Source organism: Rhododendron vialii, chromosome 13a (genome assembly GCF_030253575.1).
Source record: "Rhododendron vialii isolate Sample 1 chromosome 13a, ASM3025357v1".
Lineage (NCBI taxonomy): Eukaryota > Viridiplantae > Streptophyta > Magnoliopsida > Ericales > Ericaceae > Rhododendron > Rhododendron vialii.
In genome coordinates this window covers 2,090,198-2,103,628 of record NC_080569.1, presented here as the reverse complement: position 1 = coordinate 2,103,628, position 13,431 = coordinate 2,090,198, and the positions used below count along the sequence as shown (strand labels likewise).

General features: G+C 39.0%; 1 protein-coding gene across 2 annotated transcripts; it reads left to right on the top strand.

Moving 5' to 3' along the window:
- Positions 1-1,093: 1,093 nt before the first annotated feature.
- LOC131315162 (disease resistance protein RUN1-like) lies at positions 1,094-11,826 on the top strand. 2 transcript variants are annotated; one of them, XM_058344262.1, is made up of 8 exons: positions 1,094-1,270; positions 1,366-1,502; positions 1,930-2,571; positions 2,930-4,025; positions 4,374-4,649; positions 4,736-5,761; positions 6,004-6,474; positions 11,746-11,826. In XM_058344262.1, exons 3-7 carry the CDS (start codon positions 2,048-2,050, stop codon positions 6,460-6,462), a joined length of 3,381 nt encoding a protein of 1,126 aa, XP_058200245.1. In that variant the 5' UTR covers positions 1,094-1,270; positions 1,366-1,502; positions 1,930-2,047; the 3' UTR covers positions 6,463-6,474; positions 11,746-11,826. The 2 variants fall into 2 exon arrangements, with proteins under 2 accessions (XP_058200245.1, XP_058200244.1); XM_058344261.1 differs by lacking the exon at positions 11,746-11,826 and having other exon boundaries at positions 6,004-7,094.
- Positions 11,827-13,431: the final 1,605 nt, after the last annotated feature.

The window sequence follows — 13,431 nt, the reverse complement described above, 5'->3', positions numbered from 1 at the left end:
AATGGGTAAAATCCAAAATGGGAAAAGATTTTGGGTCAAAGATTGGAGAGGATTTTTTGTATGTTTTGCCCAAATTTTAAATTTAAATCTTAAAATGGGTCAAAATTGGAGATGCTCTAGAACAATTGAATAAGAGCCTCTCTCTCTTTTTTTCTTTTTCTTTTAAGAGGTAAAGTAGTACTGTGTACTTAAATATTGATCCTCCAGCATAATATGAGTTTTATTTTCATCCTGAACATTTTTTGCACTTATGTTTTCATTCTCAAATTTGAATAAACCCAATTCTACTCTTATTGCACTATGTTTCCAATTTATTTTTGGGTAATATATAGGCACAAAATTTTGGGACCAAAATCTGAACTTAGGCTTTGTTTGGAACCTAGGAAAAATGGGAGAAAAGAAAGGGGAAAAAAATACTCTTTTTTTAATGATTGTTTGGTTCTATTTTAAGGAAATGGAAAATAAAATAGAAAGGAAAGGAAAACTCTTGGAAAGGGGAACGGCTAAGGAAAACGGGAAAGAAAAAGGGGCGTCAAAAATTTAAATTTATGAGAAAAAGACAGTTAAATTTTTTTCTTCTCTTTACGTTTTCCTCTTAAACCAAACAAGAGAAATTTATTTTCTTCCTAGTACGGAGTACTAGTTTAATCAGAAAGTCTATCTACACAGCAGATTTGTGCATAGATTGTGCACAGATCTCATTGTGGGATCCACCACGGGTTCCACACAAATCATTTAAGCCGTTCATTAAATGCAAAATATTTTTTCACGGGTTCTAGTAAAAAATTAGCTCAATCCGATACCTATAGATACTCGATTCAAGCATATAACTTTTCATTATCCAGAAATCTGAATGAAAAGTTAGATGATTGGATGAAGCATCTATAGGTATTGGATTGAGCTTATTTTTTTCGGAGACCCTTGAAAAATGTTTTACATTTAATGAACGGTTCGGATGATTTGTATGAAACCTGTGATGAGCCCCATAATGAAATCTGTGCACAATCTATGCGCAGACCTGCTGTGTGTAGTAAATTTTTTATTTTCTTTCTACGACCAGAAAGATGAATTTACTTCACAAGTCCACCACATTATTCTACTCCTATAATTTATTATAGATCAAGACCACCATCATCTGCTGCCGCCGCCGCCCGCCATCTTGATCGACACCCATCAATCGGAATATCGCAGTGAAAGGCTTGAAGTTCAACCGTTCCTGAGTAGTTTCCTCTTGCAATTTTTTGGGAAGAAGACAAAGTCAAAGACGGAGGTGAAAGTCTATATCTTAATCTTATTTGTGGTTTTAGCTTTGTATTTGTGTTCGCATGCCTTTGATGGATCATCGTCGTCTTTCGACTATTGCAGCATTATGCGTTTGTCCCTCCACTTCCACTGCGAAACCCTTCAGCATTACATACGTTGGTAAAGGGAATTTCTTGCTTTTCTCCCACAAAGGAAGACAACACGACAGTTCTTTGCTTAACTCCAACCAAGGAGATTTTGTGAGATACTCTCAATACTCTCTGCTTGATTTTGGTGTCCTGCTTATTTATTTTCTCTTTCTTTGCTTGCATTTTGTCAGCGTTTTTTGAGAGCTTAATTGAGAAGGTTGAAATATAAGTTCCTTTTCGGGAAGAAATAACAGGCCTTGGTTCAGGAATCGAATCGTAGGCTGCCTGGATATGCTTTCAATTGTGAGGGAAAGTACTGATTTAATTGTAAATTCTGCTAATAACACCTGGTCCACCTGGAAGGTTTCTAACATGAGATATGGGAGGGAGCAAATTCCTAAGCCCTAGGCTTCAACGTCAAATAGTTTTTGTCACCAAAGTTCTCTTATTGATTTGATTCTTTTTACTTTGTGCGAGTTGAGAGAGAAGCATATGTTTTTTTTTTCTTTGACAGTTGAGATTTCCCCTCTTGCTACAGGGGTATGAATCTCCTATAATCAAACAAGTCACCTAACAATAAGAGAAGTATACAGGGCTACACCGTCTCTTGGACAAGGCACAGGTCTACATCTATCATTCATCTTTGAGCTTGGTCCATGGACACTGCTTGGGCAAACGAAGCCTCTTCCTCTTCCTTGCCCTCCTCCATCGCAACACCATTCAAATATGACGTCTTCTTGAGTTTCAGCGATAAAGATACCCGCGAAAATTTTACCAGCCATCTTTTAGCTGCTTTAGAGAGACATGGCTTTCATACATTCATAGATGACAAAGAGCTCAATCGAGGAGAATATATTGGCTATGAACTTCTGAAAGCAATTGAGGAGTCAAGAATTTCGCTGGTCGTTCTCTCAAAAAATTATGCCGCATCCAGGTGGTGCCTTGACGAACTTGTGAAGATCATGGAGTGCAGGAAGACCTTGAGACAGATCGTTCTACCTATCTTTTATAACGTTGAGCCATCCGACGTGAGGGCGCAGAAGGGGAGTCTGGCAGATGCATTTGCCAAGCATGAAGAGCCTCTTAAAGAGGGTTCAGGTGGCAGGGTGGAGAAGTGGAGGAAAGCCCTCACTGAGGTTGCCAATTTGTCCGGTTGGGATTTGCCAAAGGTGGCCAATGGGTATTTTCCTCAACCTCTCTGAAAATTTATTTGGGGATGCATGTGTAATTTTGACCACACTTCCGAATTTTATTATGCTATGGTTATGTTGCTTTTAAAAATATTATAAAATCAGTCTGTCCAGCAAGATTGAAATGCCACAGCACCATATGTGTGAATTTGCTTAAAACTTTGGCTTATTTGATGGTTGTTCTCTCGAGAGATAGAAGTTTTGACTAGGATCAAGCCTTTCTTGTGCATGCTTCTAGGCCCAAGGGTCCTCACGACCTCATCTAAGATTATGTTTTTGTCATGGCTTTTCTACATTTGGTAAAGGATTTACTTTTTTGTTATTTTAATAATATGTACAAATTTGCAGTGATGAAGCACATCTAATTCGGAAAGCTGTTGAAGAGGTCCAAAATAAATTAGATATTGTACTTCTACATGTCGCATGCCACGAAATTGGACTAGGGTCTCGCCTTAAAAAACTCAAGAAGTTGTTGAAATTGGAAACAGATGATGTTCGCATTGTTGCAATATGTGGGATGGGTGGAATTGGTAAGACAACAATAGCTAAAAAGCTATATAATCTCGTCCAACATAAGTTTGAAGGGAGCAGTTTTCTTGCAAATATTAGAGAAACTTCGAAGCAACCAAATGGTCTGATTTTTTTGCAAGAGCAACTTCTTTCGGATATACTCAGAAGTGGAACTCATAACTTAAGAAATTGTCATCAAGGAATTGAGGTTATAAAACGGAGGGCTTTCTGTCATAAGGTTCTTCTTATTCTTGATGATGTGGATGACGTCCAACAATTGAAAGACTTAGCCATAGATCGAGATTCCTTTGGTTCTGGAAGTAGAATTATCATAACAACAAGAGATGTTTCTTCACTAAATTTGCTTAAAGTGGATGAGATATATGCAGCAGAGGAGTTGAACGAGGACGAATCTCTTGAACTCTTCAGGGGGCATTGCTTTAAAGAAGAGCATCCTACAGAAGACCATTTGGACCTTTCAGGCCAAGTTGTGCATTATGCTGGAGGGCTTCCATTAGCTCTTGAAGTTTTGGGTTCCTTTTTCTGTGGCAAGAGCATACCTCAATGGAAAAATGAAATGGCGAAATTAAGAAAAATTCCCGATGATAATATTCAAGGAAAACTTAAGATAAGTTTTGATTCGCTAAGTAAGGAAGTGAAGGAGTTGTTCCTAGATATGGCATGTTTTTTTGTTGGAACAGATCGAAATTTTACAGTAAAAATACTGGAAAGCTGCAACTCTTTTGCAGAAATTGGGATTCAGGTTCTAGCTGATCGGTGTCTCATAAAATATCACCCTACGCGAATTGTGATGCATGATCTGCTGAGAGACATGGGCAGAGAAATTGTCCGGCAAGAATCTGTTAAGGACCCAGGGAGGCGGAGCAGACTGTGGTATCATGAAGATGCCCTTGGAGTGCTGGGAGATGGCACGGTGAGCTTCATAGACATGAAACTTTTATAGATATATGGTATTTATCTACTTCAAGAATTCCAAATCATATGCACTTTCTAAATTCTCACAGTTAATTGACTTAATATTTTGGGTTCGTAATTCTGAGAGTATATAGACATGAACGCAACTGTCTTAAAATATACATATTATTTTTCTAAAAAAGGTGAACTTTTTTCCTCATTATCCACTGGCTTTCCATATCAGTGCACTGAAGCTGTAATTTTGAGAGTATATAGACATGAACGTAATTTTCTTAAAATAAACATAATTTTTTTCTCAACAAGGTGAACTTTTTTCCTCATTATCCACTGGCTTTTTCCATATCAGGGCACTGAATCTGTTGGAGGTCTCTTCCTAAACTTTCATGAGCTGAATGAGGTCCAAGTAAATTCGAAGGCATTTGAAAAGATGGACAGATTGTGGCTGCTTCATCTTAATTATGTTCATCTCAAGGAAGGTTACGAACATATCTCCAAAAGACTATTGTGGCTATGTTGGAATGGCTTCCCATTGAAATGTTTGCCGTCAAAGCTGCACATGGAGAATTTAGTTACTCTTGACTTGCGTTATAGTAGCCTAAAAAAAGCATGGAATGGAAGTAAGGTATGACATTAATTTTTTCCTTTTTCAAGCGCCACCCACATTTTGTGTTATGGGAAAATTAACGTTCCTCGTTCTGTTTTGGACAGATCTTGGTCAAACTAAAATTCCTTTACCTAAGTTATTGCTATCACCTTATTGAAACCCCTGACTTCTCTGGACTCAACAATCTTGAGGAACTGTTGCTTAACGATTGCATAAGGTTGGTAGAGGTTGACGAATCTATTAGATTTCTCAACAAACTCCTTATCCTAGATATGAAGAACTGTAAAAAACTTCGGAAGTATCCCTCGAGCATTTGGACGTTGAAATCTCTTGAAAGTCTTGATGTCTCTGGCTGCTCCATGCTCAGAAATTTTTCTGGATTCAAAGGATCACCATCTAAACCCCAGTCCTCATTCCTCTCGTCTTGGATTTTCAGAACAAAGAGAATGGATTCTATTGGTTTGTCACCTGCACTTGGCTTAAGTTGCTTAAAAGATTTGAGGATGGAAAACTGCAATCTGTCATGTCTACCAAATGAAGTCGGGAATTTGATCTCGTTGGAGACTTTGGATCTTAGCGCGAACAATTTGCCTACCTTACCGGATAGCATCTGTGACCTTACTCGCTTAAAGAGGTTGACTTTGGAAGGCTGCAATCTGTCGCATCTGCCCTGCGAAATTGGGAGGCTGATATTTTTGGAGGGTTTAAGTCTTGCAGGAAACAGTTTACTTACCCTACCGGATGGTATCTGTAACCTTGCTTGCTTGAAATTCTTGAATTTGAATGACTGCAATTTGTCCCATCTGCCCGACGGAATTGGAATCTTGAGCTCGTTAGAGATTTTGTATCTTGAAAGGAACAATGTTTGTAGCCTACCAAATAGTTTCAGTGACCTTGCTAGCTTGTTGAAACTCCAATTGAATGATTGTGGAAGGCTCCAATCACTTCCACAGCTTCCAGTAAATTTAAAGGAACTGGATGCAAGCTACTGCACATCACTAGAAAGCATACCTACTGAGTTCAACTGGCGAGCTGGACTACTCATGTCCTTTCTGGGATGCAATATGTTAGCTAAGAACAATGTTATGGAAAGAATCGACCAGTCATTCTGGGAGGATAAAAAAAACAGGGTACAAGTCTCTCTCTCTCTCTCTCTCTCTCTCTCTCTCTCTCATGAGCGGGATAACAGAAATATCAAAAGAACCATAGGGAATATAAAGCATATATTGCATCAATGTAACACTGCTAATATCCCATTTGTCGCCTTTGTATTGCCAGTATGTATCAGCTTGTGTGGAATTTTTACTTTCGAATCCTGTCAAGAAAAATAAATGTACTTTGTACTCAACTAATGCATGATCTGTTGGAACAGGGACCGGGGGGATATGCTACTATTTATCTTCCAGGGGATGAGATTCCCAATTGGTTCCAATACCAGTATGCAGGGTCAAAATTATCTGTTGTGGTGCCACCTCGGAGAATACTGGGCTGGTCTTTATGCATAGTTGTCAGGACTCACGGAAATCGTGGTCAACATAATCAAATTTTGATTATCCGTGACAAATTTACAGAGCTCGATCAGTTGTTGACTTTCACAAGATATCAAGGGCAAGATCAGATGATACTCCTTTATTACCCATCAGATTACATAGAAAGGGATGAATTGGAGATTGAGATAATTCCAGAAGACTCAGAGGAGACTGAGCCGTGGTTGACAGTGAAGAAGTGTGGGATTAATTTCATTTATGAGGACAATACAGAGATGTCAATAAAAAAAAAGAGAAAAATTACTGATACAAGGGATCCAGATATTTCTAGTCCGAGAAATTAGTCGAGGCCACTGGTATGGTTCTCTCCTTTATGACTGTATTATGAGGCCATTATTGGTATGGTTTTCTTTTCTTATGGAATGTGTCCACAACATTGAGTCACCGAATTTTGTACTCCTACAGATTCTTTGGACTCTCATGCCCCTCATTAAATTGGCAACAACGCTACAGTCACCGCACTAAAATGCGGTGGCCAGCCACCGCACGCCGTGTGGGGCCCACTCCGGGCTCTGCACGAATGATCTAAGCCGTTCAATAATTTAAAAAAATGAACGAGTGGGCATCGCGAAAATTAGCTCGATCCGATATTGTAGGTGCTTGGATCGATCTTCTCATCTTTGGAAAATCGGAAAAAATGGAAAGATTGGTTTTCCAATTTTTCAAAAAATGAAGATTGGATCCGAGGACCTACACATATGGGATCGAGCTGATTTTTCCCTTTGCCCACTCGGTTTTGGTTTTTAAAATTATTGAACGGCTTGGATCATCGTGCGGAGCCCGGAGTGGGCCCCAAATTGGCGTGCAGTGGCCAGCCACCGCATTGTGGTGCAGTGACCGTAGATTTTCTGTTAAATTGGCTACGCAAAGTTCTCTCTGTATTTTCATATTCTTGTATTTGATATGTTTTGTCACTCTCCCAATCCTTTTCTTTTTTAATATGTTGTTTTCAATTCTAACCATTTTTGTTCAAATACTTGTACGCTAAAATTTCGTCTTACCCTATAGTCAAACATTGGTCAGAGTCAATTTTGGGAGATTATGAGCACGCGACAATTGGGTCCAACTCTAGTTAGAGGAGCAACTCCGGCTCTAACAGTACTTAGAGCAGCTCCAATTGTTCTGGCTATCTTTTTTTTTTAGCCAAAATTATTGTTTAGCTTGCTAAAGTAATATTTGGTGAAATTTTGGCTTAGTTCCTACAATGGTGTGCGAGCTATTTTTAGCAATTGTCTTTCCCACACAATCACTATCATTGGATCCTCAGCGGCAAGTAACAGAGTTCTCAAGATAGGCTGACGGTAGATTGTTGCATCAAACCAATAAATTGTTGTTCACAATTGGTACAATAGATTTTTTGGGTACAAATCAGTAGATTGTTGTACACATAGTCTTGTGTGGCATAAATGGCCACAATCATTTTTTCAATCAAATTTGGACACAAAAATGGCTCTTTCAGTACAGTTACCCAAGAAACCTTTATTTTAACTAATATATAAAAGTTGAAAACACGAGCTGGAGATGGTTCAACCCTTGAGTGCAATAGAGTTTACACTCTTGAGCCCACATGGTATCATTTACGTAGACATTCCATTACAATAGATCAATCATGCTAGGACCGGGGGAGTGTGTTGCATAGCTACGTGTTGTGCGGCTGCCGGCGCTGCCTTGCCGGCATCGGTCCGACGATCGGAGACGTCCACTACGTAGAGCTCGTCGAGTACTACAAATGTACCAAAAATCAACCTTATCAAATATCATTAAGTACTTCATCGGAATACATATAACTTGGAAAAAAATGAATCCTAATGGATACGAAACACTGGATCAAAACCACTGAATCCATTCTTTTCGAAATATATGTGTTCCAATGAGACACTTAACGATATTTGATTGGGTTGAATTTTGGTACACTTGTAGTACTCGACGAGCTCTACGCAGTGGACGTCTCCAATTGTCGGGCCGATGCCGGCAAGGCGGGGTTGGCGGCCGCACAACATGCTGCACAGCACGTAACTGTGCAGCACACTCCCCCGGTTGTGCTATAATCGCACTTATTTGCAAGTTTGTTTGTGTGTATTTATATGTGGTTCTAGCATTATTGTTACCAAGTTATAAGTTTAATTTAATTGTAATCTTTGCTTGATCACAAATCAACAATAATCAGTGAATAGAGTAATAGTGGCGAACTATTAGATTTAAAATCGTAAAATACTAATGTCGAGTTTTAGGATTGTTATGGCACATTTCACAATGATCACATGTGCTATGGGAGAGGCACATTACACAATGATCACATGCGCTACGTGAGAGCAAAGATGAGATGATCAAATGCAAATAGTTCCGGAACGTAGGAGGAAGTACAGTACAGTACAAGATGGGCACATGATGCACGTATCCATCAATTCACCGGCGTACATCTTGGGCTGAAAATTTCAGATGGCCTCCCTTGCGTTCAGTGTTTTCACTAATTCTACTTTTCTGTGTATAGTTTGGTGAGTTGGAAGATTGAACCATTACACTGCACTACCGTGTAGAATTTAATCTCCTATTTTACTCGTAGATTCACAATCAACTGATATTGAAGACGGGCAATGTTGGTGATTGGAAAAAAATTGGTATTACACTCTTCACGCAACTTAAAACATTGAAAAATAAAACGACTGATTAAGAGCCTTTTTTTCTTTTCTTTTCTTCTGTTAATCGAACCATTTTTGTTTAATGCATGTTGTGGGGATACTGATCACGGAAAGGGGTTCCTCTCAAGTGGCTCAATCCAGAGAGATGGGATCCTAGCCCTTTAACGTAACCTACACAGGTAGCACATGACTAAAAGACTTGGCGAGGAGCTCCGACAAGGCCCTCCAACGAGAGAGCAAGAGAGTGCAGAGGGAAGGCAAAGTCTAGGGTTGTGAGTGGGGGAGAGAATTTACCTCTTAGGGTTGTCATCGCTGGGTATTTATAGAGATCCCTTTGCTTGCCCTCCAAGTACGAACTCATGTCTCGTACGCTTCGGCTGATATCATTATGATATCACAGATAGGGTTTGATAACCGTTTTGGGGCGTGAGCTGGGCACCCCACGTGCCCTCATCATTATCCTTAGCGTAACTGCTTCGGGTGACGTCAAACACGTCACCTAGGGTGTGGCAGCTAACTGCCCATAGGGTGGCTGGCCCTCGTGAGTCGGCCAAACGAGAGAGCTCAGCCATAGCTGAGCGGTGTAACCTTTGTGATATATGAGATGATAGGCATCCTCCAACCCCGCCTTGGTCAGGACCGGCCCTCAAGGTTCGGTGACCTATTGAGTCCTCTCACGGACGGAAGTGACAATACCTGGTCGTCGGCTGGGTATAGCTCGATCATGTCTCAGCCAACGATGATGGGCTACGTGGGTGGCCCGTTTTGCCAAGGATGGTCTGAGCCGGTTAGTTCGGCCCATTACACATGTGATTTTTTCTGTTGTCTGGGAACGGCAGGAACTTGCTCACTGCTTTTGATGGGTACAATTGTTTTTGTCCTAGACACGTAGGAAAGCATATTGGTCAGACTTTTCTAGTTTTCTTTATGAGCAAGGCTGCCATAAACTATTGCAAAATGTGCTAGTCTACCAAATCAACTGCAATTTGCATTTTTTTTTATAAAAAAAAAGATGTGGGACAAGTGGGTGATAAAAACAGTAACTTACCATGTTGGGTTCATTAGCTTATCGGGGTTACTTTGTATTAGAAGAAAAAACAATATTATGTGGGAAAAGTTAAGTTATTGCCGTTGATCATTGAGGGGGAGGGGATCAGGCCCGTCAGGGGAAGGTTCATCATTAAGCTAAAAGTCTCCACTCTCTGTCTCTCTTGATCTTGATTGGTATCCTAAGGTAGCCTATAGTATAGGGTGAATTTCACTGACACCACCTCGAGGTTTGCATTATGTACAGATTATCCCTCCCTCCAGGTATGAGAAATGACTCTCCCCTCGCCGAGGTTTGCTTACTTTGCTAATCAGTAATGCTACACATACAGTATTTATGCACAGATTTGTTGTGGGGTCCACTACGGGTCCTACACAAATAATTCGAGCCGTTCATTAAATGTAAAATATTTTTTCAAGAGCCTCCGAGAAAAATCAGCTCAATCCGATACCTATAAGTGCTTGATTTAATCATCTAACTTTTCATTATCCTGAAATTCGAATGAAAAGTTAAATGATTGAATCGAGCATCTTTAAGCATCGGATTGAGTTGATTTTTCGCGGAGGCCCTTGAAAAAATGTTTTACATTTAATGAACGGCTCGGATTATTTGTGTGGGACTCATAGTGGGCCCCACAATAAATCTGTGTACAAATTCTGTGCATAAATGCTGTGTGTGTAGCATTACTGTTTGCCAATAGCGTTAAGTCTGTCGACGCTGACAAAGGGTGCATAGATCGTGCATAGATTTTGATATGGGATCCACTATAGGTCCCACAGAAATGATCTAAACTGTTCAATAAATTTGAAACATTTTTTCAAGGGCTCCCGTAATTAGATGATTAGATCGAGTACTTCTAGTTATCGAATTGAGCTAATTTTTTACAAAGACTCTTGAAAAAATATTTTATATTTAATGAACGGCTCGAATCATTTGTGTGCTACCCGTAGTGGCCCCACATTGAGATCTGTGCACCCTTTGTCTGTGTGAATAACACTTCTCTTGCTAATATTAGCAATAAACAAGTTCTGCTTATTTATTTCCTCCGTCTCTGCTAGTATTTTGCGCCCCAAAAATGCTACTTGCACAATCATTGTGTTTATTGTGTGCGTAATTCTGACCGTCTAAATGTATTTGAACGGTCTAGATTTTATAAAAACTCTTTTAAGGAAAAGTTCAACTTTTGTGGGAAAAAGTTAGAGCGAATTTTGGCCATTTATTATAGCAATGGACGACTAGAGATTGGTTATGTATTGTGTTTTACACAATCGTTGTGTGCGTAACACTTTTGCTTCCGCCCAACTTTTCTAGAAATGTATATGCAAGGGTCTCTTGTTTGTATTCCGTTCTTGACGAGGTTTTCTGCAACTTCACTTTCGGGAAGAAATCGCTGGCCTTTGATGAATGATGATGAATCGAACGTAGGCTACTGGGCTGTGCTTTCAATAGTGTGAGAAAGTACTGATTTTAACTCTAACTTCTGCCAATAACACTTGGAAGGTTTTCAACATGATACATGGGACGGCGCAAATTCCCAATAAATAGGCATTAATCGAGTTGAGTTTTGTTCATTTTTCACTTGAGAGGATGAACATTGTTTTTTTTCTTATTGGTTGAAATGGCGTGGATCACACCGCAACGTGATGTCATAAGTGAGACCTACACTATTTCAATCAATAAGATAAAAGGTAATGTTTATCTTCTTTTAAAGAGAATGAACAAAGTTGCACTCGGCATTAATTACTAGGCCGCACAGCAAATAGTTTTTGTCACCGAAGTACACAATTCCATTGATTAGATTCTTTTTACTTTGTGCGAGTTGAGAGAGAAGAATATCTGTTTATTTTTTCTTTCACAGTTGATTTTCCCCCTTTCTACAGCGGTATGAATCTCCTATCATCAAACAAGTCACCTAACAAGAAGAGAAGGATACAGGGCTACGCCATCTCTTGGAAAAGGCACAGGTCTACATCTATCATTCATCTTTGAGCTTGGGCAAACCATGGAAATTTTATACTCTTTCCGTTCCATAATGTTTGTTCGGTTCGCAAAATGAGAACTAAAAAATAATGTATTTCTTTCAAGAAAAAATTTAAATTTTTTTTATAAGTTAAAATAACTCGTCGAGATCTAGTAAATTGTTGAATTTTTTTTCAACTTTTCTTACAAAAATAGTATTATTTTTACGTCTCCGTTTTCCGGACCGGATAAATATTATGGGACGGAGGGAGTATTATACATATATTATATATATATATATAATATAAAAAATATTTTTATATATATAGTTTAAATTAAATGGAAATTTTATATTTCTGACGGATCGAAATTCCCGACCGAACTGAATCGAACTCAACTCTGGTTGAGATCAGTCCTGAAAATATTTGGACCGAACCGAATCGGTCTTCGAAAATTTCACCCAAACCGAACCGAAATCACCCCTACTATGTATAGTTAGGTGCTTTCACACAGCACAACCGTGTAGAATTTAATCTTTTTCTTATTCGTGGATTCACAATTGAACTGATTTTCAAGACTGGCAATGTTGGTAATAGGAAAAAAAGAACTTCGGGTTGGTGGTGTGCAGTGACCGTGTTGCGCATCTCCGATCCATCGGATCGTACATCCGACGGTTCGGATTTTATCTAGGCAACCAACGATCGAGAGCCGTTCATTGTCGAGATAAGATCCGAGTTGTCGGATGTACAATCCGACGGTCGGTACTACGCACACCATTGCACAGCAACATTCCCAATTCGAGAAAAAAATGGTATTCCTTTTATCCAATTTTAATTGTTCACTACGGTTCTACATGTCATTATCAATGGCTTATATCTCTCGACGTATATTATGTTTTATATTTTTAAAATCATTGACTTATAGGAGCAATTGTGATTTATCAAACAAGATCCATATTGAATATTTTTAGCGATACACATTGAGAGATATAAACTACTTGAAAATGGCATGTAGAGCCGTAATAGACATTTAAAAGAACGAAGAGAGTATTATACTCTAGGTAGTCCATTTTACCATTCTGTTCACACAAATCAATAAATTTTGGTATTTTAACATCTTGTTCACATTAACTAACAATTTGTCAACAACTTCTTCTCTAACAATTTTTTCACTCGTATACTCATCTACCACTACTGAACACAACTTACATACTTCAACAATATATTTACTATCAGAAACATCTAATAATTGATTGGAACTGTGAAGAAAAAAGAAATGATTTATTATTATTTATGTATGAGACATAACTCTAGCACCCTTTATATAGGCTGCAATGTTTTTAGTCGCTAAGAAATATGGATGGGGCCGGCGCCCATGAGAGACAGCAGCTTGCTGCTGTGTGGTAAAAACTACACCGTTTTCATGTGTTAGTGGGTAGCAAACGGATATAAAGCATTCCATCAGTGAGCTGTCACAGACTCACAATACACCCTCAATTATGCACCTTCCCTTTTTTATTGGTAAGTCAATTTCGGGGACCTCAATTATGCACCTTTTGAGTCCAAATAAATGATTTTTACACTAAAAAGATGGGAAAAAAAAATACC

Excerpts from the sequence above, each read along its gene's own strand:
- LOC131315162 (XM_058344262.1), top strand. The coding sequence starts at position 2,048 with ATGGACACTGCTTGGGCAAACGAAGCCTCTTCCTCTTCCTTGCCCTCC. Across the intron at positions 4,650-4,735 it reads AAGCATGGAATGGAAGTAAG|ATCTTGGTCAAACTAAAATT; the intron begins GTATGACATTAA and ends TGTTTTGGACAG. Across the intron at positions 5,762-6,003 it reads GGGAGGATAAAAAAAACAGG|GGACCGGGGGGATATGCTAC; the intron begins GTACAAGTCTCT and ends CTGTTGGAACAG.